This window comes from Taudactylus pleione, unplaced genomic scaffold (genome assembly GCF_031769625.1).
Source record: "Taudactylus pleione unplaced genomic scaffold, aTauple2 ptg000548l, whole genome shotgun sequence".
Lineage (NCBI taxonomy): Eukaryota > Metazoa > Chordata > Amphibia > Anura > Myobatrachidae > Taudactylus > Taudactylus pleione.
In genome coordinates this window covers 1,782,103-1,808,303 of record NW_028284950.1, presented here as the reverse complement: position 1 = coordinate 1,808,303, position 26,201 = coordinate 1,782,103, and the positions used below count along the sequence as shown (strand labels likewise).

Below are 26,201 nucleotides of genomic sequence, written 5' to 3'. Positions count from 1 at the left end.
CAGCAGGCATAGTAAGTAAGTCAGTATGGGTGACTCTCACAGGTGGAATAACATCTAGTTGGTTGGGTCCATCTGTATGTTCCATGAAAAGCTGAGGAATAGAATACAGCAATAAGAATAGCTCCTCACACACAACAGGCAGATATGGTTAGTATGGCACCGTATGCATAAGGCTATTTTTTCCCAGATTCCAGAAAGATCAGATTTAAAACAAAATAAATTTTCTGTCTCCATTTTGAATAATGATGCCAGGGAGGTGCCACTGGAGATCGATGGCAAAATGATGTTATGACTGGACTATATTTTGAGTGTGTGGCTGTCTATATTGACTACCAAATAGGGTGACTGATCTGCAAGATGTGCTATCATCTTAACGCATTTCATTATTCAACTGCAAATCCTAAATACACACAACCCGGCATAATTACCAAGCAAGCCAGGTCCACCAATTTTACCGCCAGCCTGGGTATAGAGAAGCCAGCTCTTGTCTATGGGAGTGGTTAGACTAGGAGAACCTGTTTTTCATTGCCCCTGTATTCCTTTACTACCTAGTGCATTGTACCCTTATTCCAGTATGTAATATAACATGCAACCTCTGTGAGCTAGAATGTCTCCAGGGGTGGCTTACTTCCATCTTCAACCTACACACAATTTTAATCCTTAACACATTGACGAAAGTGACGGTTGGTGGACCTATGAATGTTTCTATATAGAGGATGCTCTTGATTTCATAGTTGGTCTTACCTTTTGCATCGGTACAACAAGGTCAATGTCATACACCATGAATCCATCCACTCCAGCATTGATTTCCAAACGTTTCAGGCTGAAATGTACAGTAACGTTAGTTACATGACCATGTTGCCTAGAAAAATCTATAACTTATTTCTGCTACAAAGATAATTGTTATCTATCGTATATCATCTCATCAGTCAGTGAATGAGATAATCATGAGGTTAGGAAGATGTTTGTCTCATGGGCATAAATATCTTCCAACAGGATTCTTATGCTGCATACACACGGTCAGATTTTGTTAAAGAGCTGAACGATAACGATTGTAAAAATCGCTACATCGTTCACATCTTTGACATGTTGGGCATGTATCAACCAACGATAGGCGTTCCCTCATGCCAGATAACGATATCTGACATCGACTGTGTTTGCAGTAAGATTTGGACAATTTCATTCATTTTAATACTGTCAGAAATCGATCATTGTTCACAAAATCGTTCAAAACGTTAATGAAATCGTTAATCATTATCGTTCATCGTTATTGTTCATCTAACAAATCTGACCGTGTGTATGCACCATAACACTTTTTCCAATATATTTATGAAATTTCCTAATATAGAAGTATAGTGACTTTGTCACATACAGACAGTTCTGAATCTGTATCTGTGTTCTGGTCATAGGCAAATTTATAATGGGTGCAAGGGGTGTGGTGGAAGTGGGTCCCTATTCCTACGCGGCACCATCTTCCCAGTGACATCTTCGGGAGGACGGTGCCACTCAGTGAAAGGAAAGACTCTCTTGTGTGCATGCGCCATCTTCCCGAATATCGCTGGGAAGATCATGCCTTGGTGGAAGAGGAACCCGCTTACCGGTACAAAGCAATATGTGGGGCTTGGCTGGGGGTGGGTTGCTGGTTAAAGGAAGGGGTCCGCTGCACACATGCCCTCTTGGGGCTTAATACACCCTTGGTCCTGGGATACTACTGATACTATAGAAATTGGTCAGGGACCTTATAGTACTGAGATTGGTGGGATAACTATAAACACGCTGCCCTCATTCATGCACAAGACGCACTTATCTTCTTTCTATGACTGTCTGTTAATACCTGGCCTTATTATTACTGTGTTCCAAATTGTAAATCACGGTGGAATATGCTGGTGCTATGTAATAAATATTAATATATACATTTCCAACCCTGCTTGGTATATATAATATGGCAGCTCCACATATCAAACAGGAAAAAGACATGAGCAAAGTGGTGCAGTACTATACAGTGTGACTTATAGCATGGCAATGTACCGTGTAACCGCTGCGGTGACACTCTGATACTCTGCACTCTCTTTGTCTTCCGGCAGCAGGAAAGCCGCCATTCCACCTGTAGCTAAAGCACCTCTCCGATGACACGTCTGCACCAATAAAACCATGTAACTTTTAAGAAAGTGTTTCTCCATGTTCACATACTTACTGCGATCAGGCAGCAAGAATTCCAGACGATGTCCTAAAATATTGGAATATATAGTTCATATGTATGCTCTAACTCTAGAAGTTTTACAGAAATGTATGGATGTTATGTGGAAAACCTTAAGCATTGCTAGAGTTACAGATCTGGTCACAAAATCCTGTGCACTTCCACAGAACAATTGGTTTACTTGATATGTGATATTTACATGGAATGTAAAAAACCCTATCCAAAAGATAAGCATATTGCTTCTCAGCTCACCAAACTTGCTCACAAAGGAGGCTGAGTAATCCCAGATGCCACAGTTTAATCCGGCAGAATGGTCTCTCAGCTCATAGAGGATTTCTTCCATCTCAAAGGAAGCCAAGACACTCTCAATCAGCACAGTGGCCTTAATGCTTCCGAGGGGTAAGTTTAGCTGCACAGCGAATGGATGAAAAAAATACAGCAATTATTCCCATTCACTTAGCTGTCCATCTGATATTTAAACTAGTCTATGGGGTATATTTACTAAAGTGCGGGTTTTTAGACGTGGAGATGTTGCCCATAGCAACTAATCAGATTCCACTTATCATTTACCTAGCACCTTCTAGAAGATAATAGCTAGAATCTTATTGGTTTCAATGGACAACATCTCCACTTCTATAAACCTGCACTTTAGTAACTATGCCCCTATGTGTGTTATCCAGCACCAAAAGACTAGACTGCGTCATATTCGGTGGTTAGGGATGCTGAATGGTCATCCTTGTGTGAGTTAGGGTACTGTAGTATATTGTTTATTTATAAACCAATAATTTTATTGAACATCAACAGACACTTTGGTGATGAACGGGAGAGGAGAAGCTACTATCCCATTAGTGGTAATTGGTATGGCACTGAACATTAGTGAATTATACATAGATGTTCCAGGTAGACACATTCGGGAACATTTGCTAAAACTGCTCTACAAGTAACTGAAAAAAATTGGTGTTGCTCATAACATCCAACCAGAATTTGCTCTCATTTTGCTTTCATCTTTCAACCTTTACTAGAATATTTTGGACCTGGATACCATGGGTAGCACAAACATTTGGGGGATATTCAATTACCCAAGATGTGCTGGTAAAACATGGAAGTCTAACATTGCTAATTATCCTATGCACCTATATGTGGTACGAGGGGAAGTTAGCAATGTTACTGGCCATGAAGTGCCTTCACCCAAACATCCCAGAGACACTTTGAAACCATCACACTAAATTAAATTTCCCTCTTTCTATGCTGTCATCTGTGAAACAGTTTTCATAAATGTCTCCTATGTTTGAGGGAGATGTAGTCACTATTCTGGCTGCCGGAATCCTGACACCAGGATTTACAGGTGACTTACAGGGGAAAGAAGACCGCAAGAATAAAACAGCAGAGGTGTAATGTGTGGCAGTGAGACAGGTCCCAAACAGGATTTTGGACAATACTGAAGTCTCAGGGCCTTAGTTTGCAAAACTTTTTTGAGTCAGGGCACCCTAATGTATCAGGGTTGTTTTCACGGCACCCCTAAGTTTAAGTTTGTTATTGAGAAATTCAGAGAAAAAAATGTAGCGAAGTACTAAAGTGAAGTAAATGGTGCTTACCTGTCAGCCTTATGTTCAGTTATGTGGTGGGGACAGGGTTGTGCTTCTGTTGTGCACATATTTACATTACATTGACTATAAATAATTTGATTTGGTGCTGGACCACCATCCTGAGGCACCCATGCAAGTGTCCTGAGGCACCCCAGGGTGCCACGGCGTACAGTTTGGGAACCATTGCACTAGGCTGCTGGTCAGAATAGGTAAGTGGGCTGTGCTCAGAGACCACTAAAGCATTAAAACAGTGCATAAAACCTAGTGCATCATATATGAATTTTACCCCGCTATCTTCTCCCACTCCATGACATATAAAACTAATAGAAAGACATTTGTTATCAGTGCTATCACTAGCTGTGCAAATCTGTGTGTATCTAGCAAATAATATTAGCAGAGATGTTGGTGACAGCAAGTGATAGTGCAACTTTAACAATGAAGCACATGTGGAATTTATTGGGAGCAGTTGTTCTCCAGATGAATTGATACACCAGAGTATAACATAACTGGCCAGAGTGTGAGTGATGTGGATTAAATGTATAAAGCAGTAATTGGTGCTGGTGATGGTTAGTCCATACGTGGTACAGCTTAATCAGTTTTTAGATTTATTATATATCAGGTAGAACAAAAGGTAGCATATAACAGCAATAGATGTAATACACTGTTTGTGGCCATCTGGAGCTCGGGGTATTGCTTGGTGTTATAGTGGCCGGGCGTGATCACTGTTTTGACACTGGAGAATAGTAGCACTCGTGGTCTAGTAAACAATGGTGGTGGTATAGTGTACTTGCGGGCATACAGCAGGGCACTGTAGGGCTCTTGGTGATGAGAGCCTCCTGGTCTGACCTGTCCTCATGGACGCAGGGGAGTAAAGACGCGCGGAGATGCTACGCATGTGCAGCAGCACATGTCAGACCTTTCTGAGCTAAGTCCCGGAGGGTCCTAGTGACCGCCATCTCTCTTCTACCTGGATAGTTCTGGAGGGAGGCAGTGTAGGAGCACACCCCTTCCAACAAATAAAACATGGGGAGATTGCTTATATTTTGAAGAAAACATTTAAGCTTGGAACCACTTTGTCAAGTGGTCCCAAATCTCTACAAATCCCTGTATTAGCATATACTATATGCATAACACAATTCAATTCAAGTTATGTTCACTCACCTCTCAGATACAGAGAGTAACATCCAGACAAGGGCTGGCTTATGAGCCACATCCAGCTAGGCCATATATAGCTTTGACAGAAGGCAGCCATGACATCGCTAAGGCCTAGTTTGGTGTGTTCATCCCTTCTCTGGATATTACTGTCTGTACCTGAGGGTGAGTGTATTTAACTGCAGTTTCATGGTGAATTATGCTGGAAGGGTAGCGCTCCGTGCTGTCTCCATTCTGTTACATTCCAGGCACTGCAGGAGCCGCGTCACTGCCACAACCTCCAACCAGGATCCCAAGTGTGCACCGATACATGTGCGGCATTTCCACGTTCTTCTCTCTCTGTCCTCCATTGGAAGAGGACTTGCCCCTATGCGTCATACACACTGTACACTGTGTTACACAGCGGAAGCACCGCAAACCCCACTGTATCACCACTCATTACTGCCACCACTGAATGTATACACAGGTGTGTGCTACTTCATCTAAGCACACCACCTGCATTAAGACTGTAAGCTACTTGCTGGATCTGTCCCTTACTACTGCATGTGCATGCCTGCATTAACCCTGTGTTACCCTGCATCTTGTTTTTTGCCAGTTATTAAACAAATGAGCCTAGTTAAGTTGTCTGCCGTGTGGATTGACCGCCATCGCACAAACCAGATAACTATTAACACCATAGGTTCAGCCAATATATTAAGCATATAAGTATGCTAGTGAAAGAACTTGCAGTGAACCTATGGTGTTGATAGGTATCAGCGGTGTGCAATGGCGATCAGTGACCGTGCCAGGTAGTGACAATGTGATCATATTATATACCATGTTATATGGGTGCCTGTAAGTCTACCAAACATATGAAACATCTAGAAGTTAGTTCCTCACAGTTTCACAGTCACCTTTTTCTCTGTCCAGACAAATATCTGATTCCAGAGTCTGGCTTCTAAATAGCTTTCCACCTGGAATAAATAAACATCCAATGTATTTATGTAATAAAACTTGTTACGTATGAGATATTATAGTGGTGGGGTCCTAGCCACAGCACCTCTCTGCACATAATAGCACAATGAATTATTTAATATCTTCTCATTTTCATTCAAACCTAAAGAAAGCAGTGTCAGTATGCACAAGACATGTCACTCTGCAAGTTTACTGGGGAACTCACTTATATCCCATTCCTACACAGTCTGACTTGGGCAGATCTGGACTATCCCCAGCTCAAGCTCCAGTACAAGTATTAACTGACAATATGTTCCAAATGTACCCATCTTCTCAATATGTGCTACAGGATGTTTTCAAGAAAAAAAATAAAAATAAATAATAAATAAATAAAAATTAGCTCTCAATTGAAACAATGAGTTTGGTATATTATGTTGACACTGATCATGTCGACATTCATAATGTTAATCATTTCGACAATCACCACATCGACACTGATTAAATGATGAATGTCGACAATGCCTTTTGCAGGTAAGCCTACCCCTTACCACTAAACCAAAGCCTAATGGCTTTGTAAAAATGTTGACATTAGGAATGTCGACATAGTGAACGTCAACAATGTGACTGGATACCAAAACAATTATTACTCTTAAGCATCTACACAGGAAATGAAATAAACACCATAATATTCTACCTTTGACAAATAGAAAAACGGGCCACTTCCACTCTGATAAAGTCTTCTGCCAGCATGATACATAAGGAGACCATAATCAAAGAGAGGACCTGGGATCTCTCTGCCATTTACCTGTGAAAGGGAAACTATACCTCATACACATATTGTTTTGCAAAATATTTCTTGTGCATTGTGATATATACGCCATATTTCTGAATGAAGGACTATACAATTATTCTTACATACCACCAGCTGCCAGCACTATATTTATGTTCAGGACTGTGTTAGGGAGCCAGAGCTAAGGACAGAGCCAGAGCTAAGTACAGCCTCTCTCTTGCTTTCTCTTATCCTTGCCAGGTGATCTGTGGCAGTCAGTAATGTATTTAGGGCCTGATTTAGAGCTAATGCTGCTACAGCATCGGTCGCAGATTGTCTGATGTTCATGGTTCTGAGTAGATATACCCTGATATCTGTAAGTACCGGTTCATGATATGAGCACAAACTTTAAGTGTGAACCTGTCCATGCGACATCTCTTATTAAATGTATGCTGAATGTATAGATCAGTGTTGGCTAACCTTGACACTCCAGCTGTTATGGAACTACATAACCCAGCATCACTGCTACCGTTTTGCTATTAGGGCAAGCTAAAACTGTGGCAGGGCATGCTGGGATATATAGTTCCACAACAGCTGGAGTGTCAAGGTTAGCCAACACTGGTATAGATCATAGAATTATGAGGCTATGTAATAAGATGTATAGGAAGAGGTGATAACACTTTATACATCACTGCTAAAACCTCATCTGAAACACATTAGAGCAGTCATGTCAAACATGCGGCCCAAAGAAACATTCTATGCAGCCCGACAGTGCGGGGCCAAATACATATATTACACTGGGGAACAAAAGTTGTTTTTTTTTTTCTTGCAAAGGATTTAAGATCGGTTTGAGAGTACTTGCAGGTCCTATTTTCGCATTAGATCTTCGCTGCAGATGAATTGGCTCCAGCTTTTAAATTAATTAAACATTATAAAATTCAATTATTTTCTCCATTTGAAGTACCTTACTAGTCTAGGCCGCTTTACTTAACAGAATCAACTTAGTTTTGCTCTTTTTAACAACTACCCTCTTTCAATAAAAACAAGAATTTGTTTTATTTGTGGTAACGTAGCTGGTAGTAACGTTTGAGACACAGAACACATTCATATCTCCTCACTAACGCTGGGAGGCGGCGTGGCAGTGCACTGCTGAGCCTGCTGGGACATCCTCAGACCACAGCCACGCCTCCTCCCAACATACAGGGAGGAGCAACACATAACACATTCATATCTCCTCACTAACGCTGGGAGGAGGCGTGGCCGTGCACTGCTGAGCCTGCTGGGACATCCTCAGACCACAGCCACGCCTACTCCCAGCATACAGAGAGGAGTAACACATAACACATTCATATCTCCTCACTAACACTGGGAGGAGGCGTGGTTGTGCACTGCTGAGACTGCTGGGACATCCTCAGACCACAGCCACGCCTCCTCCCAGCATACAGAGAGGAGCAATGGAGAGGACCGAGTGACGCAGTTACTGTAGCACGCCTCTTTGTTCGGCCCTTTCTCTGTCCCACCACAACCAATTTCCCGACGTTTGGGCTTGTTTTGTTCAGTACGTCCTCGGCTTTTGTTGGGAATTAGCACTCAGGGCCACATTCAGAGGCGGTCGGAGGATGCAAGCGGTCGCTCAGAAACTGGGCGGCCTCTTGCATCCTGACCGCCCGCCTCTGTTTCAGTCGTTAGGCTGTGGGTTAACACCCACACCTCTAACGACCGCTCGGGTGACAGTCGCGATGGTCAGAGATCATCGCGACCATCGGGGCTTACGACGAGATCCTAGGGTAGGGTCTCACTTGTCGTAAGCCCCGGAGAGCTTCTGGCTCTGTCAGAGCCGGAAGCTCTCCACTGACATAGTGATGTCAGTGGGGCCTCCCCCAAACGGCAGGCGTTCCCGTGGGAACGCCTCCGTTTAGGCTGCCACCCCCCTGGCCTGCCTTCCAAACGGGGCGAGCTGTTAATCAACATCGACAGTTCGCCCCCTTTGGAAAGAGACCCGCTACGACCGACAGCGCATGCGCACTCGACAAACATCGAGGCGGGCGTGCGGTCGTAGACCGTACGGCCGCCTCTGAATAAGGTCCTGAATGTGTGAAACAAAACGTTTTCGCCGTAAAAGTTAGTTCTTCTCGGAGACGGTGTACTAACAACCCTGATGTGTTATATTTGTGGCAAATATAGTGTTGCAAAAGAAAGAAAAAATATAACTGTATTCGTAAAAGAAGCGTAATAGGCTTATTTTGGACGTCACATAAGCCAGCAAGACAAGATTTGGGAGCCTCACAAAGTTTGTAAAACCTGCGTGGAATCACTCCGCAATTGGAATAAAGGTGATCGAAAAGGACTTCATTTCGGGTTACCTATGATGTGGTGTGAGCCAAAAGATCACTTGAGTTACTGCTATTTTTGTGCTGTAAATGTGAAGGGTATGAATCGATTTAAGAAACGCAAATGGAAATACCCAAGTATGAATTCTGCAAAACAACCGATACCACATGGCAAAGATTTTCCTGTACCATCATTCAGTTCTTTGTATGAAGTTGAATGTGATGATGTGGAAATGTTATTTTCATCCAGTGCAAGTGACAATGTGACAGATGAAAGTGAGTTTGAAGAAAGTTTCTCCATTCCAAAAAAATTTTCTCAAAAGGAACTAAACGATTTAATTCGTGACTTGAATTTATCGAAAAAAGGAGCTGAGCTTTTAGCGTCCAGACTTCAAGAAAAGCTTTGTCCTGAGTCGGATGTTACTATAACGTCGTATCTAAATAGAGAACAAGCCATACTGCCGTTTTTTAGCCAAGATAACAATCTTGTGTATTGCAATAATATTCCGGAACTTCTCCAGATGATGGGTTTAACAGAATATAGAGCAGAAGACTGGCGACTCTTTTTGGATCCTTCTAAAAGGAGCTTAAAATGCGTATTACTACATAATGAGAATAAATTTGCATCGATTCCTAACGATCATTAAACAAAACTTAAAGAATAATATGAAAATATAAAGTTAGCCTTAGAAAAAATTGCTTATTCTCAGCATCAGTGGTCTGTTTGTGTCGATTTAAAAATGGTAATCTTTCTTCTTTGGCAGCAAAGTGGATATACTAAGTATCTTTGTCACATATGCTTATGGGATAGTCGTGCAAAACAAAAGCACTGGCAGCAAACTGTATGGCCTCCAAGAGAAGTTATAACTGTAGGAGAAGCCAACATCATTCATGAGCCCTTAATTGACAGGAAAAAAATCCTACTGCAGCCTCTCCATATCAAACTGGATTTAATGAAACAATTTGTAAAAGCATTGGACAAGTCAGGCGATTGTTTCACGTATATTTGTCGAACTCTTCCATCTCTTAGTATTGAAAAATTAAAGGCAGGAATTTTTGACGGCCCACAGATACGGAAACTGGTGAAGGATCCAAATTTTACCACATCTATGACTGAAACCGAATCTGAAGCATGGCTGAGTTATGTGTCTGTCATTCAAAAAATTTTTAGGCAATCACAAGGCAGACAACTATCATGAATTAGTCCACAACATGCTAAAATGTTTCGAGAATGTAGGTGCCAACATGAGTAATAAAGTACATTTTTTGTACAGCCATTTAGATCACTTCCCGTCCAATCTAGGAGATTTAAGCAAAGAACAGGGTGAACGGTTTCACCAAGATATTCAGGTAATGGAAGAAAGATATCAAGGAAGGTGGGATCGTCACATGATGGCCGATTACTGTTGGAGTCTGCAGAGGGACTGCCTGCAACAAGCATACAAAAGAAAATCCTACAAAAAACGGTTCTCATAGCTTCCTATCCTAATTATCCTGTGTCTTTTTATAACATTTTATGAATCAAATTTAATCAGAATTAAAAAAAATATCTTTTTAACTATTTTTAACATTGTTTAATTACATTTTTCATAAATATTAAAGACTCAAAAACTAGAGCCAATTGAAAAATAAGCATGGCATATTCATGATCAGGAGCACAAAATTAATCGTAATCGACTCTTAAATCCCTGGCAACAGAACGACTGTTCCCCAGTGTTATTTGGCCCAGACCCTGCCACTATCGGAGCTCAGCTACGATCGGGCAGTGTTTACTATATTTAAAACTGGGAATGCTGGCCTCTGAAGCGATCAGAGACTAAAGAAGCCCCTGATCTCTTCAGAGGCCAGCGTTCCCAGTGATGCAGTGCGTGGGTGAAGTCATGACGTCACCAGCAATGAGAGGAGCTCTAGTCTGCTGGATCTAGTTAGATCCAGTCAGTGGCAGCATCTACGCGGAAGCGCTGACAGCGTGGAATGGAGCGGAGCACAGCGGCCAGCGTGAAGAGAGGTAAGTACTGCACAGGGGAGTGGGGCCTGTTCAATACTACTGGGGGCATTATTGGGGCACAACATAAGGGGCACTACTAGGGGCATTACTGGGGGCACAATATAAGGAGCACTACTAGAGGCATTACTGGGGGCACTGCATAAGGGGCACTGCATAATGGCCACAACTTCAGGGAGCATTGCATAAGGGGCTCTAATACAGGGGGACATTGCATAAGGGGCACTGCACTGGTTTTTATTAATAATAACCCTTTCAAAATTGCATATAAGACTTTGTTTTTCTTGCGGTCCACAAACTCTTAGACCTTGAATATTCGGCCTGGCTGGTATTTTGAGTTTGCCTGCATTAGAGCATTTAATATAACATTACCAGCATATTGTGCTCCACCATGTTCCAAGCTCTTGGTCTTAGCATTAACACTGGGGCTTCTGAGATAGGCGGTATACCTGTAAATGGAATTATATATAGCATGAAATAAAAACACCATAGGATAATTCATTTGATTACTTTTAAATACTCTTGATTAATGTTCTCTGTGCGTTATATATTACCTGGCACTTTGTTATAAATAACTTGGTAGACATTAAAAATTCCTTTGATCTGATTGAAGAATGTTGGACAATTACCATCATCAAAATCCACCTAAATAACAAAATAGCTGTTAAGAAGACTTAATATTATAAATAATATAGTAATTCCACATTTACTTGAGTTTTCGTGGTTAATATATATAGATATATATATAAACAATGTGGATGTGGTCCGGCTCTCCTGTTACAGATAAGTACTAGGCCGGGTGCCCGCACTAGATAACTCACATATACCGACAAAGAGGTACAGCACTCCTAGCTCTTCAAAAATGACAATATACCGGCATGTAATAGGCAACGTTTCAGTGCTCATTTAATTAGGCACTGATGACAGTGCCTAATTAAATGAGCACTGAAACGTTGCCTATTACATGCCAGTATATCGTCATTTTTCAGGAGCCAGCACCTCTTTGTCGACGTATATAAAGAGATATATATATATATTTATATATATATATATATATATCGGCGCTGATCCCCCGAGGAGAGCTTCAGACCCAGCTAGAATGTTCGACGCAGATGTGTATCCCCTTTACACTGACTCATTGTTATTGCATTATATTTTTATGATAACGATATCCTGATGTGATGCTGTATACTCATCATACTTTGTATTATATATGACAACCTTTCACCTTCTAAGAACAATTGATTTGATTGGGCAAAGGGGACACCTGACATAAATACGTGGTAATATTAATACATTTTAACCTGCTGTGCTGCTGTAGACAGGAATCTTTATTCCCTGTTGCAGCAGCCATCCAACAGATGCCCTGCCCACTGACACTCTTCCCCCCCCCACACACAAGTCAAACACAGGGGCATATACTGTCACACTGTGACAGACACAGGGGACGGTGCTCCTCCAGGACCGCATCCTCCTGCACCAAGCTCCAGCACCAACACTATCTTACAATAGCAGCTTATAACCCCTCCTGCTTCCTATGATCCTCTCCATCCTGTTGGGTTCCTCCCCTGTTCTTCAACTCCCCTTAGTACATCTACTCTCAGTGACAGTCTGCACCGCCCCCCTCTCCACACACACTCCTCCTCCTTACTGGTCCAGTTGAAAAGTGTAAGAGGGAGCCAAGCGTCATAACTGTCCAGCATGGGTGGGAGCTATCAGATACTGCTCTTTTTTAGAAGAAGGTAAGTAACTAGGTTATTGTAATTTTATTCAAATAAACTATTATCTGCATTAGTAGTCTTCTCTACAGTTTTTTTTGTGTGTGTGTGTTGTGTGAATGTTCATTGTTCAATGGTCTGCTGGTGGGAAGCAGTGGGCAGCTTAGATTGATGGAGCCAGGGTGAAGGAGGAAGCAATGGAGGTTAGCAGCGCACAAGGCAGGGTGTCAGAGGGAAGGTGCAGCATGGTCAATGTCCCGAGGACACTCTGTAGTGTCAGCAGTGCTCTTTACGGGGGGCCCGGCCAAACAGCACACACTGATATGGCACTGTGTATGGGGTACCCTCACTGTCTCTGTCCGAGTGTCAGTGCTGAGCCTGAGTCTGTGTGATCTATGGGGCTGTGCAGCATGGGCAGCAGTCAGTGATGGGCACTACCTGGCTCTCTAACCGGGCAAGCAGGAAAGTGTTACTACTTAGTGCTGGAGGATCTCTTCTGAGGCCTCTGTATATGTATGTGAGCCGGGGGGCATGTGCACCAGGGTTGGATCGATGTGCTGTGTGTGTTTTCATTGTGTAATGGAGTAGTATGGGCTGTAGGTGTGTGCTCTCTCAGTGTAATGGAGTAGTATGGGCTGTAGGTGTGTTTTCATTGTGTAATGGAGTAGTATGGGCTGTAGGTGTGTGCTCTCTCAGTGTAATGGAGTAGTATGGGCTGTAGGTGTGTTCTCTCTCAGTGTAACGGAGTAGTATGGGCTGTAGGTGTGTGTTCTCTCAGTGTAACGGAGTAGTATGGGCTGTAGGTGTGTGCTTTCTCAGTGTAACGGAGTAGTATGGGCTGTAGGTGTGTTCTCTCTCAGTGTAACAGAGTAGTATGGGCTGTAGGTGTGTGCTCTCTCAGTGTAAAGGAGTAGTGTGGCCTGTAGGTTTGTGGTCTCTCAGTTGAACGGAGTAGTATGGGCTGTAGGTGTGTGCTCTCTCAGTGTAACGGAGTAGTACGGGCTGTAGGTGTGTGCTCTCTCTGTGTAACGGAGTAGTACGGGCTGTAGGTGTGTTCTCTCACAGTGTAACGGAGTAGTACGGGCTGTAGGTGTGTGCTCTCTCAGTGTAATGGAGTAGTATGGGCTGTAGGTGTGTGCTCTCTCAGTGTAATGGAGTAGTATGGGCTGTAGGTGTGTGCTCTCTCAGTGGAACGGAGTAGTATGGGCTGTAGGTGTGTGCTCTCTCAGTGTAACGGAGTAGTATGGGCTGTAGGTGTGTGCTCTCTCTGTGTAACGGAGTAGTACGGGCTGTAGGTGTGTTCTCTCACAGTGTAACGGAGTAGTACGGGCTGTAGGTGTGTTCTCTCTCAGTGTAGTGGAGTAGTATGGGCTGTAGGTGTGTGCTCTCTCAGTGTAATGGAGTAGTATGGGCTGTAGGTGTGTGCTCTCTCTGTGTAACGGAGTAGTACGGGCTGTAGGTGTGTTCTCTCACAGTGTAACGGAGTAGTATGGGCTGTAGGTGTGTGCTCTCTCAGTGTAATGGAGTAGTATGGGCTGTAGGTGTGTGCTCTCTCAGTGTAATGGAGTAGTATGGGCTGTAGGTGTGTGCTCTCTTAGTGGAACGGAGTAGTATGGGCTGTAGGTGTGTGCTCTCTCAGTGTAACGGAGTAGTATGGGCTGTAGGTGTGTGCTCTCTCTGTGTAACGGAGTAGTACGGGCTGTAGGTGTGTTCTCTCACAGTGTAACGGAGTAGTACGGGCTGTACGTGTGTTCTCTCTCAGTGTAGTGGAGTAGTATGGGCTGTAGGTGTGTGCTCTCTCAGTGTAATGGAGTAGTATGGGCTGTAGGTGTGCGCTCTCTCAGTGTAATGGAGTAGTATGGGCTGTAGGTGTGCGCTCTCTCAGTGTAATGGAGTAGTATGGGCTCTCTCAGTGTAATGGAGTAGTATGGGCTGTAGGTGTGTGCTCTCTCAGTGTAATGGAGTAGTATGGGCTGTAGGTGTGTGCTCTCTCAGTGGAACGGAGTAGTATGGGCTGTAGGTGTGTGCTCTCTCAGTGTAACGGAGTAGTATGGGCTGTAGGTGTGTGCTCTCTCAGTGTAACGGAGTAGTATGGGCTGTAGGTGTGTGCTCTCTCAGTGTAACGGAGTAGTACGGGCTGTAGGTGTGTTCTCTCACAGTGTAACGGAGTAGTACGGGCTGTAGGTGTGTTCTCTCTCAGTGTAGTGGAGTAGTATGGGCTGTAGGTGTGCGCTCTCTCAGTGTAATGGAGTAGTATGGGCTCTCTCAGTGTAATGGAGTAGTATGGGCTGTAGGTGTGTGCTCTCTCAGTGTAATGGAGTAGTATGGGCTGTAGGTGTGTGCTCTCTCAGTGTAACGGAGTAGTATGGGCTGTAGGTGTGTGCTCTCTCTGTGTAACGGAGTAGTACGGGCTGTAGGTGTGTTCTCTCTCAGTGTAGTGGAGTAGTATGGGCTGTAGGTGTGCGCTCTCTCAGTGTAATGGAGTAGTATGGGCTGTAGGTGTGCGCTCTCACAGTGTAACGGAGTAGTATGGGCTGTAGCTGTGTGCTCTCTCTGTGTAACGGAGTAGTATGGGCTGTAGGTGTGTGCTCTCTCAGTGTAATGGAGTAGTATGGGCTGTAGGTGTGTGCTCTCACAGTGTAACGGAGTAGTATGGGCTGTAGCTGTGTGCTCTCTCTGTGTAACGGAGTAGTATGGGCTGTAGGTGTGTGCTCTCTCAGTGTAATGGAGTAGTATGGGCGGTAGGTGTGTGCTCTCTCAGTGTAATGGAGTAGTATGGGCTGTAGGTGTGTGCTCTCACAGTGTAATGGAGTATGTGTGTGCTCTATCTATATTATATGATAGATTATGTTATAATAACAACCAACCACACATCCCGAACTTTGACAATTTCTTTTTACTGGTTTATTCCACAATTGAGGCCTCCCCCCCTGTAGTTCTGCCCACATTATCCACAGCTCCGCCCACCTCTGCCCTCCAAGGCGCTCCTGAACCTGTTTTTCTAGAAAAATAGCACTGTATATAATAATGTGAAATAGTACATTACTTGCTATTTAAAACACAAGTGGACCAACCTGTCCTCTGGTCCTCCTTCAAATCAAAGCTATACTGTCATACCTTGTACCATTCTATACAGTCTTAATACCATAGATTGAGCTGGTATAGTGCATACGCCACCAATGTTCGCTAAACTGCGCATGCGTAAATTTCGCAATGCGCATGCGCAAACTAGCTATTGTGATCAGAAATTGCTCTCTCCTTGAACACAGCCAGGTCGTTAGTTTGAGTGACAGAATGAGGAGTTTGTGGGTGGTAACAGGTGAAGGTGCTTGTGAACGGGGGAGTGGAGATCCGAACGCAGGCGTGCCTGACTATGCAAACGGCTTTCTATGGGAGTGCATAATTAACTAAGTAGTGTCATGGCACATGAGACATGTGAGGTTTTTACACTGACTAGATCGTAGTGTTTAAGAGAGGGTATGGTCAACCTTAAGCTCTACGACCAGCTCCGATGGTTCCCGATGGTCTCGATTAATCCTTATATGCCCGGAGATGATGTGTAATGCGAACGAGAAGGGGGCGTATTTTTAGTCTTACCGCATCCTCCCCTCGCTCGTCCAGCTAACGATCCCATCTTAACGACGCAAATTGCGAGCGCTTCATTTGCATATCTGGACCCTTTCACCTTACGACCGTGCGGCCGCAACAACCGACTCTGAATGAGGTCCAGTTCATAGTTTAATTCTGAAGTTCAGAAAATGTTACTTTCACATTGGTAAACAAAACACATTGGGCCAAATATAATAGGGTGAGAGTTTAGAAAATGTGAGAGCTTTCTCACACCTTTGTAACCTCAGCCAATGTAATAGAGTCTGAGAACAAGCAAACTCTAGTGTTTTTCAGACACAAACAATTTAAACTTTCATCCAGAATTTTCCCATTTAGAAGATACAACTCCACCAATGTAATAGTGTTACTGCTAAACTCTCGCATTTTCTAAACTCTCACAATATTACATTTGGCCCATTACATTTGCGATATCATGAAGATAAGTAGGAAGAGAGCTGGATGGGTATAGATGCAATTACAAAAAAAAAAACAGACACCACTTTGTGAAACTTATCTCTTGCAAATACGTTTTTTACTTTGCACCTGAATCCCTTGTGCAGAGGACAACAGAGCCCTGTGAAAACGTTCTGTCTGACATGGTGCTGTATCTCCAATGTCTACATGTCTGTTCTGAAGTCTGTCAGGAACCGCTGCTACTTTCCAACTTGTGTCATGTCTAATATAAGCGGTATCCAATGAAAAGTCAGGATAGCTATTATTCAAATCAAGTTCAGCCTTCCGTGCTGTACGATGCCACAAAATCTGTAATATACCACAATAATGTTCATGTATTACATACTACTACATTCCATGACTTTTCATACAACTCAGAGATTGAGGCTCTGTTTAAATCATTACATATAATCTAACAATGAATGATTTGTGCTATTCAGTTACCACAACCAGTTAGTATTACAAACAGCTGCTGAGGTTTTCTGACATAATAATACAATCTGTTGCATTGTTTTCTTTGGTTTTCAGAAGAGACATGATTACCCAGGAAGCAGGGCCGGCTCTTCGGGCATTCGACCAGTGCGGTCAAACAGGGGTGCCACCCCATAGAGGGCGCACCCCTACCAACATCCCGATTTCAGCGGGACAGTCACACTTTTCAGGCACTGTCCTGCTTTTCCACCCATGGGCCGAAATTTGTCCCGGGAGTGATCGGGAAGTTGGGCACCCCCACTACCGCAGCGGTGCCGGACCCCGGAGTAGCTGAATGGATGCTGCTCGCATGCATGCAGCATCCATTCAGTGCAGGGAGAGGGTTGGGGAAAGCCCAGCTAGCGACGGAGTGCTGGGCTCGCCCCCAGCCTGACATTACACGGCACGCCCTCCAAAAAAAGTATTTTAGGGGGTGTGGCCTATGGTAATTAGGCCACACACCCATTTTAAATTGCACGTGGCTAGGGGGTGAATAATACCCATCCTGCACAGGACGTGGCTACCCCTGGAGCCGGACCTGCCAGGAAGCAAAGAAGTCATACTAGTTCCTAACTAGACGTTGCCATGTTTACCCCACTTGTAATTTTTACAGCATCTAGTACCTTAGTTTAGCTGGATTAATATACAATATAGCTTTGGTATCCGGTCAGAAGGTCGACAGTAACCAATGTCGATGCCACAATGTCAACAGTAGAATGTGGACATGGTTCAAACTGTCATCAGGCACCATGTCTGCATCCTCAGAATGTCGATATGTTCACAATCTGAGCTGTCTTCATGTGAAATATGGACAGTCTGAGGATACTGTCTGTTACGTGCTGCCAGGAGGGTTAGGCTGCTGAGAAGGAGGGGGGGATTAGGGTTAGACATTAGGGGGGGAGTTAGTGATAGAGATTAGGAGAGAAAATACTAACCAGTATACAGCTGCTGAGACAATGCCACCGGATCTGATCCTCGTGCGACTACTGGGACCTGGAAGAAGACGCTGGAGCTGCTGCAGCCGCGGAGACAAGGTAGGACACCGCTAGACCACCAGGGACCTATGTTGACAGTTTTCATGTTAACACATGATCCATGTAGACACGATGAATGTCAACATGGTCACTGTCAACCAACTGTACCCAACCTGCGCCTTCTATTTGCACAAAAGCCCATGATATATTATCATATATCAAACCTTTGATAAAGTGGACAGAGATAATGGACCTCATTCAGAGTCGGTCGTTGCGGCCGCACGATCGTACGCCACCGATGTTCGGTACACTGCGCATGCGTAAAATTCGCAATGCGCGTGCGCAAACTAGCTATTGCGATCAGAAATTGCTCTCTCCTTCAACTTGGCCAGGTCGTTAGCTTGAGTGACAGGATGAGGCGTTTGTGGGTGGTAACAGGGGAAGGTGCTTGTGAACGGGGGAGTGGAGATCCGAACGCAGGCGTGCCTGACTATGCAAACGGCGTTTTATGGGAGTGCATAATTAACTACGTAGTGTCATGGCACATGTGACATGGGAGGTTTTTACACTGACTTGATCGTAGTGCTTAAGAGAGGGTATGGTCAACCTTAAGCTCTACGACCAGCTCCGATGGTTCCCGATGGTCTCGATTAATCCTTATATGCCCGGAGATGACGTGTAATGCGAACGAAAAGGGGGCGTATTTTTAGTCTTACGGCCGCATCCTCCCCTCGCTCGTCAAGCTAACGATCCCATCTCAACGACGCAACTTGCGAGCGCTTCATTTGCATATCCGGACCCTTTTACCTTACGACCGTGCGGCCGCAACGACCGACTCTGAATGAGGTCTAATGTATCAACCAATCAGCTTCTGCCATTTTACAGGCTCAATTTGAAAAATGACATTTAGAAGCTGATTAGTTGGTACTTTATCTCTGTCCAAGGTTTGATAATCTCCCCATAACATTTTATTTGAAGAGATGCCCAGTGTTCCATTGGAAACAGATTTTCACACTCACCTACTGGTCTACAGAGCTCTTCAATGTAACTCATACTGCATATAAAACAATGATGCGATGCAAGAATGTTTTAGTTATGAAAGAATACATATATACCTCCTATGGGATGTAATCAATAGACCGGCAGTCTAAATCCCGACACTACCTGCCCGACAAGGGACTTAAGATAGGCGTTAAAATACGTTATCAAATAGACAACGCTATCAAATATTAGAGTTCTTGCTGAACAACTTTACAAAATAGACTGTCCTAGTGTGAGACTATTATACAATAAGGCCCATTTATTATTTAATATTTGCGGTGTATTCCCTGAAAACACCCGTTATCTACGATATCTGCTACTGTCCCTCCATTTCCGCCATAGCAGCCCTCCCCTGGCAATGGCCGTCGCGCATGTGTAGACCACGCATGCACAGGAGTCACAGTACAGGAGTGAAGAGACCGCTTATGCCTTTACTTCACTCCCAGCACATTGCAGGGATGGGCTCCTTTTAGAGCCCCTGTTCCTGCGGGTGCCCTTTAGTACATTTGGGCGCTATGATCGCATCCTGCAATGCCATAATGAGCGCTAATATCACATTGCAAATGCAATCATTAATAAATGGGCCTCAATAGGTTATAAAACACAATTTACCATACAAAGGGCCTGATTCAGAGATGCATGCAAAGCCAGTCATGACAACACTTCCATACGCAGCAGACTTGCAAATATATACTAATGACTCAGCCGCCGTCTTGTGCATTGAGACGCCCACCTCTGGCTTCTGATATCCACGTACAAAAGTGAGAACATCAGAAACATCGATCACACATCAGTTGTACATGGAACCTCAGAATGAGTATCTCACCTAAAAAGCTGTGGCCTTTCCAGCTGTGTATGATTTCGCAGAGGCCCATTAGGGCATGCCCAGAAAACGGTCCCAACATGCCTGCGTTTTTCTAACCACCCCATGTTACTTTCCCCAAATACTGACTACCTGTCACTCACTTTGCAAATAAATCCTCTTTTAGGCACATAGGCTTTACCTATGTGCAGTGGCAAAAACAATCACTCCATTGCGTCTGACATCGACATTGTGTCCACCTCTGAATCAGGTCCAAAGCCACAGAAGGTAAATATATAGAAGAATGGTTGTTATGTACTTTGGGGGTGATTCAGCTGCACACAAGCAGCTTTGCAATTCCATACTTGCTAATATGCAAATGCAGCATAGAGAGGTATCTGACACCCCCCAGTGCATTTGCAATCCCAGCACAGCTTACTGAGGCTGGCCGGCTTGCGAGGCCATGAAAATGTGTCCGTGGACGCAGCCCCTGACCTTGCCACTGCTGGAAAACGGGGCCAACACGCCCCATTTCAGTGACGCCAGCCATCCCCGCACCGCCCTGTAAATGCCTCTGTCAATTATTATTATCATTTATTTATATGGCGCCACAAGTGTTCCGCAGCACCTTACAAAGTACATAAAGAAATAGGTGACCAGTGACTTACAGTACAATACAATACAATGTATGACAAGGACATGGATAATATACATTGCTACAATGCCAACCATAACAGCCATATAAGCAACAGAGCATAAGCAACCAAGGGGCATATTCAATTAGCTGCAAAAAAAAATTCGGAACTAGCGAAGAGTCCTGTAAAAAATGGGAAAAACAGTCTACTAACATAGGGAATCACTATAGAGGTGTTCTAGTACCCCTAATAAAGCTATTCTGGGTACTTTAGTTCTCTCGATTGCTTGCTATTAGCATCTTTGCATAAGTGGTGAATAATGGCATTAAGCAATATTTTTTCATCAAAATAATTAGTGCCAGCAAATTTGGGGTACATGAAAATGGGTGCGAGCATATTTACAAGTTACTAATGTGAAGTTTAAAAAAAATTAAAAAAATCCACCTGCCGCAAGCACCTGGAGCATACTTGGGGACCCACCTGGAGTCTATTTTGCTAGTTTTTACATTTGTCCCCCAACTTTTATTTTTTTTTGGGCCCCCAAATTGAAAGTACTTTTTTGGGGTGTTCTTAAGTTTTTTTTTTCTTTTTTTTGACACAGTTTACCTTTGGGGGGCTGTCCTAAGGGTGCAGGGTGGTTCCCGCAAGTTTGCACCCCAAAACCCCAATTCTGCACTTTTTTCCGTCAGCCTTCATAGGCGTATCTTTTTCGCCTATTCCAATGCATTGACTTTCCACATCGGCAAAAAGTCTTTGGAATTGATACGGGATAAGTTTTTGCCTGGTGAAATGATATCACCGGCGAAACTTTTTTGCTGAAAACGGTTTTTCGCACCTAATCAAATATGCCCCTAAATGTTAGGTGCCCTAGTGTGGAGCAAGAAGTAGATGAAAGTAAAGTAGGGAGAAGCACAAGAGGGTAGAGGGCAGGGGCGTATCTATAATGGGTGCAGTGTGTGTGGTGCACACGGGCCCCCGGGTCCAGGGGGGGCCCACACTGCACACCCTGCACCCATATTATTTAAAATTTACCTCTCCGAGGTCCCGCGAGGGCGTCAGCTCTGTACAAAAAGCCGGAAAAATGTCCGCAGCGGCACTCTAGTGCCAAAGTCTACTAATGCTCCGGTGGCCGGCCGGCTGCGTCAGTCGGCTGCCAGGAAGAGAGGAGGGGGCCCCCGACAGGGAATGCACATGGGGCCCCTCCTCTCTAAAGACACCCCTGGTAGAGGGCCCTGCTCGCAAGAGCTTACATTCTAAAAGGGAGGGGCAGACAAACAGGCTTTAATGAAGTAGTGGGTCTTGAGAGCCCATTTGAACGATTGTAGAGAGGTGGAGAGTCTGATGGGGAGAGGGAGAGAGTTCCAAAGGTGGGGAGCAGCATGGGCAAAGCGGGAGTGGGAGGAAGTAATCAGTTGGCATGAAAGGTGGCGTGCATTAGTTGAACGAAGAGGGCGGACAGGAGAGTGAAGGGAGATGAGATCAGAGATGTAAATGGGAGAAGATTGGGTGAGGGCTTTGTAAGTGAGCATGAGAACCTTGATTTGGGTTCTGAAACAGACAGAGGCATAGGAAGAGCTGCGTGTGATCACACAGGACACGTTCGGCACATTCTCAGAACAGGTCCTGTGCACACACAGATTCCTGATAGTCAGCATTGAACATACATGCAATGCTAAATCAGCCTCTTTGTAAGGTGCTCCGTAACCCTTGTAGGACCATATAAATAATAATAAATTATGAATGTATCCAGACACTTACTGAAGACATTGGATGACTTTATCTATACAGATCAATACAAGCCACAGTTTATAGAATAAAAAAGGACAATTAGGCATTATATAGTTGTACAATGTAATTCATTTACTTAGAAAAACTTGCTTGGTTTTTGTTAATATGTATTAATATGTAACAAATGTTTCTGTTTAACCTCCATTTGAATGTGTGGACACCTTTCTTGGATAGACAGGCTGATTTACTAAAGGCATAACTTTATTCCACAAACTTTCTCTGTGTATATTTTTATCATGTCATTTTTGTGTAATGAATCATCTGTCTGAAAAGTTGGAAAATAAATGATGACGCTGTAAATCACCACCAAATACTCAGAACTGAGAATCAGCAGCTGTATCACATGCAGATTGGTTAAGCTACTAGAGAAGTAGCATCACAGCAAAACACAGCACAAAATAGCAATAACAACACTAACAATACAACAAAATGCTCTATTCTAGTATATTTATTTTTGTACATATTATTAATCATATTTATTGTTAGTTTTATCATTAAGGTTAAGACCTGACAAGCAATATATCCTTAAATGTAACTAAAAGCTCAGCAAATAGCAAGACTTGGATGCATTCATTATTATTATTATTATTATTACTACATCGTAAACACACTCATGGATCTTGGATTTTTTTATTAGCCTAAAACAAGTTCTCACCTTGTCAACGTCATTATTGAAAGCAGAAATAAGTTCAACCAGAAAATGTATTGCATCTGCTGTAAGTAGCGTATGGAACTCACTCTCCAGACCGGCTGGAGGGTCACTCAGATCCACATTGTCCATTGCCTGTAAAATAGCTCCTTTTATTCAGGCTACAACAAGCTTGTGACCTTCTCTTACATCTTATACTAAAGAGACTTCGTATGAAAAAAAGAATATGTTGAAGACACCACATTTCTTAAACAAAGACAGTGACAAATTTATAGCCAGCTAAAAAGAATGACACCAAATATACAGGAGAAAATGCCCACATTTGTACATCCTCAAGCATTTTAGATTTCCTACTTAAACGCCCTTGAATAGAGTAAGTACGCCTATGAGACCTAACAAGGTTGAAACAGCTGTAATTGAATGGAGTATATATGAAATTTAATAGCATGTGAAACAAGCAATACTCCACCTGTCCTGCTGTTCCAGGGCAATCGCTTTATGCAAACAAAAGGCAAATCACACGGCTGTCAGGGGACAGGCCATACATTGTGTTCCCATCCTTCCCCAACAGCACAGGAAGATGTTGTGCTCACTACAGGTAATGCTAGGTAGACTCTATTAGACAGTGTATTTAGCCAACAACTATAGATCTGTATAGTGGTCCTGATTTAGAGGTGTACATTAGTACCATTGCCGCTGTGATACCGTATGTAGCTGCTGTGCGAAAATATGCAAATGTCGTAGACGCCAAGGAATATATTGGGACGCCCACCTGTGGCTTTGCAAATACAAGCATCTGCGTACAAAGTCAAACATGCAGTATCGGTGCCAGATCCTTTGATTATCGGTCTTTTGAGTAACCCTATGGTTGCGCAGAATGGGCGCAAGAACTGAGATGCCATAGCCATTTCTCTTGCATACAGGATCACAGACGCAGGATGTGGCATGCCCCTGAAACTGTCACAGTGTGTCTGACTTCTTTGCCACCACTCCCTGACTATCAATCACACGGAGAGTAAAAAGGCGCTACGGTAATGTACCTTGACAAATGTGCAGTTTGCCGATGATTGCTCAACTGAGAAAATATTGGCATTGCGTACAACTGAATCAGGCCCATTGTATATTTGTTAAAAAAAATGGTTTGTTTGCACTTAAACATTTAAAAAACTGATGGTCGAACCTCCTCTGCTCCCCAATTTTGAGATAATTTAAATCCCTCTTGCTTAAAGTCCTGTATTTTGACAGACAAGCTGTCCTTCCGGCTCCTGAGACTTAGGTTATTCTCTTCTATAAAAAAAGGGTCTCCTCCACGATATCTAAAATTCTTAGGCTAGTATTCTATTAGCAGAGAAAATTTTTAGAACTAAAAAAATGGGGATTTCAACTATTTTTTCCCAATTAAAGCCCATTTTTTACGTCTGAGAACTTTCTGCTTTTCTCACATAGGATCCGCAGGAAAAAGGACTTATTGTCATGGACTTGATTTCGCCTGCCTGAAGCAGGCGAAACAAAATCCTTGATTGCTAGCATCGGGGCAAATTGGATAGCTCTGAGCGAGGTAATTAGCCATGGTAATTTACTCCGTCGCTAATAGGATACCGGCATTAAGGTCTTTGAGACGACCTCCTGGTGGTATGTAGTCAGGAAGCCGACGGTCGAAATGCCGACCGCCGACTTCCCGACTCTCAAATTCTGGCAGGGGTCTAATGATAGGCGTCAAAATCCCGACGTCTGTCATCCCTAGGCCAGGAGCCCGACGCCCGGCATACCGAACAAAGGTAAGCCGGGTGGCGGAGAGGGTTAGGTTATGGGCTCCTGGGGGGGACTTAGTGTTAGGCACCCCCCCAGGAGGGTTAGGCTAGGGGAAGGGGAGGTTAGGGTTAGGCACCCCCCCAGGAGGGTTAGGCTTAGGCTGCGGGGAGGGGGAGGTTAAGTTTAAGCACTTACAGGGGGGAAGTTAGGGTTAGGCACTAGGGGGGGAGGTTAGGGTTAGGCACCCCTAAAGGAGGGTTAGGGGGGGAGAGGGTTAGTTAATTCACTTACCCCATCGGGATCTTCACTTCCAGTCTTCCGGCATCGGGATTTGTACCGCCAGACTTAGGTCCGGCGGTAAATCATACTGATTGCCCTCCTGGTATCTGTACTGAAAACTGTCCTAACTCCATTTACACCCTTCTTTATACATACCTTGTTTCTTACCACTGCTATGCTTCACTCTGTTCGATAATTGTGGCCCCATATTTGGACGAAATCCTGAGGGGGTTCGGCATGACCTACCACTCATGCATTGCTACTCTCAAAGCATCTTATGATTATTTGTTTTTCTATTGTGTGTTTTGCCTTTTTAATGACTTTGAGTGCCACCTCCCCCTTTTCTTATGATTTGTCTTACATTGTTGTTTCGGATTTTATTACCCGTTTCTATGTGTTTAGTCTGTTGCATTTCAGCCTAATACTCTGGTAACTATTTTGCAAAACTGGTTCACTGTTGTATGTATTGAACAAATGTCTGTCTCCTGTTCTCTGTGAACTTTATGCCATATTGTTTTGCTAGTCATACTCTTTTCCCTTTCCTATCTACTATAAATTCTTTAATGCACTTAATAAAACAAACAGATTTACAAAAAAGAAAAAAACAAAATAATGGTCCACACAGGTAAACTTATCCTTTAAATGCAGTCTAGTTCATAGCATACTGTGTGGCTACTCACTACCAACATTTTCTAGGTGTAGGGATTTTTCCCTGTTGGTGCATATTTGGTAAAAATCAGCAGTTGATAACTTTTAATGTTAGTCTCTATATTATACTTGCTGACCTTTAGGCTGCTTCCTCCAGGATGGGGCAGCCAGGTCGGCACTGCGGGGGACGGGACTCAGTGGAGATGAGTGGGGCTCGACAGAGGTGGGCAGGTCCGGGTCGTGACAACGTGATCACATCATCATAGTTCCGCCCCCAGTTACGCAATGCCGAGATTACCAGCATTGTGGCGCAGAGGGCGGGGCTACAATGACACAATTCAATGCAAATCGCATCATCGGCTGCCTGTTCGTGGCTTGGTGACCCCAGACCCGGGAGACTTGTCCACCTT

At 43.7% G+C, this 26,201-nt stretch overlaps 1 protein-coding gene across 4 annotated transcripts in view; it reads right to left on the bottom strand.

The window, feature by feature from the left end:
• LOC148500710 (ureidoglycolate lyase-like) overlaps positions 1-26,201 on the bottom strand; it is a 58,904-nt gene that overhangs the window by 14,792 nt on the left and 17,911 nt on the right. For 3 of the 4 annotated variants that reach the window (XM_088451444.1, XM_088451445.1, XM_088451446.1), the window contains exons 2-11: positions 23,119-23,247; positions 16,843-17,061; positions 11,527-11,617; positions 11,345-11,421; positions 6,563-6,673; positions 5,829-5,888; positions 2,450-2,606; positions 2,029-2,227; positions 745-823; positions 2-91 (exon numbers count right to left, since the gene is read on the bottom strand). In XM_088451444.1, the coding sequence (XP_088307570.1) occupies positions 2-91; positions 745-823; positions 2,029-2,227; positions 2,450-2,606; positions 5,829-5,888; positions 6,563-6,673; positions 11,345-11,421; positions 11,527-11,617; positions 16,843-17,061; positions 23,119-23,244 (1,209 nt within the window). In that variant the 5' untranslated portion in view covers positions 23,245-23,247. The remainder of the gene's footprint in view (position 1; positions 92-744; positions 824-2,028; positions 2,228-2,449; positions 2,607-5,828; positions 5,889-6,562; positions 6,674-11,344; positions 11,422-11,526; positions 11,618-16,842; positions 17,062-23,118; positions 23,248-26,201) is intronic. The other variant, XM_088451447.1, reaches the window with a different exon arrangement.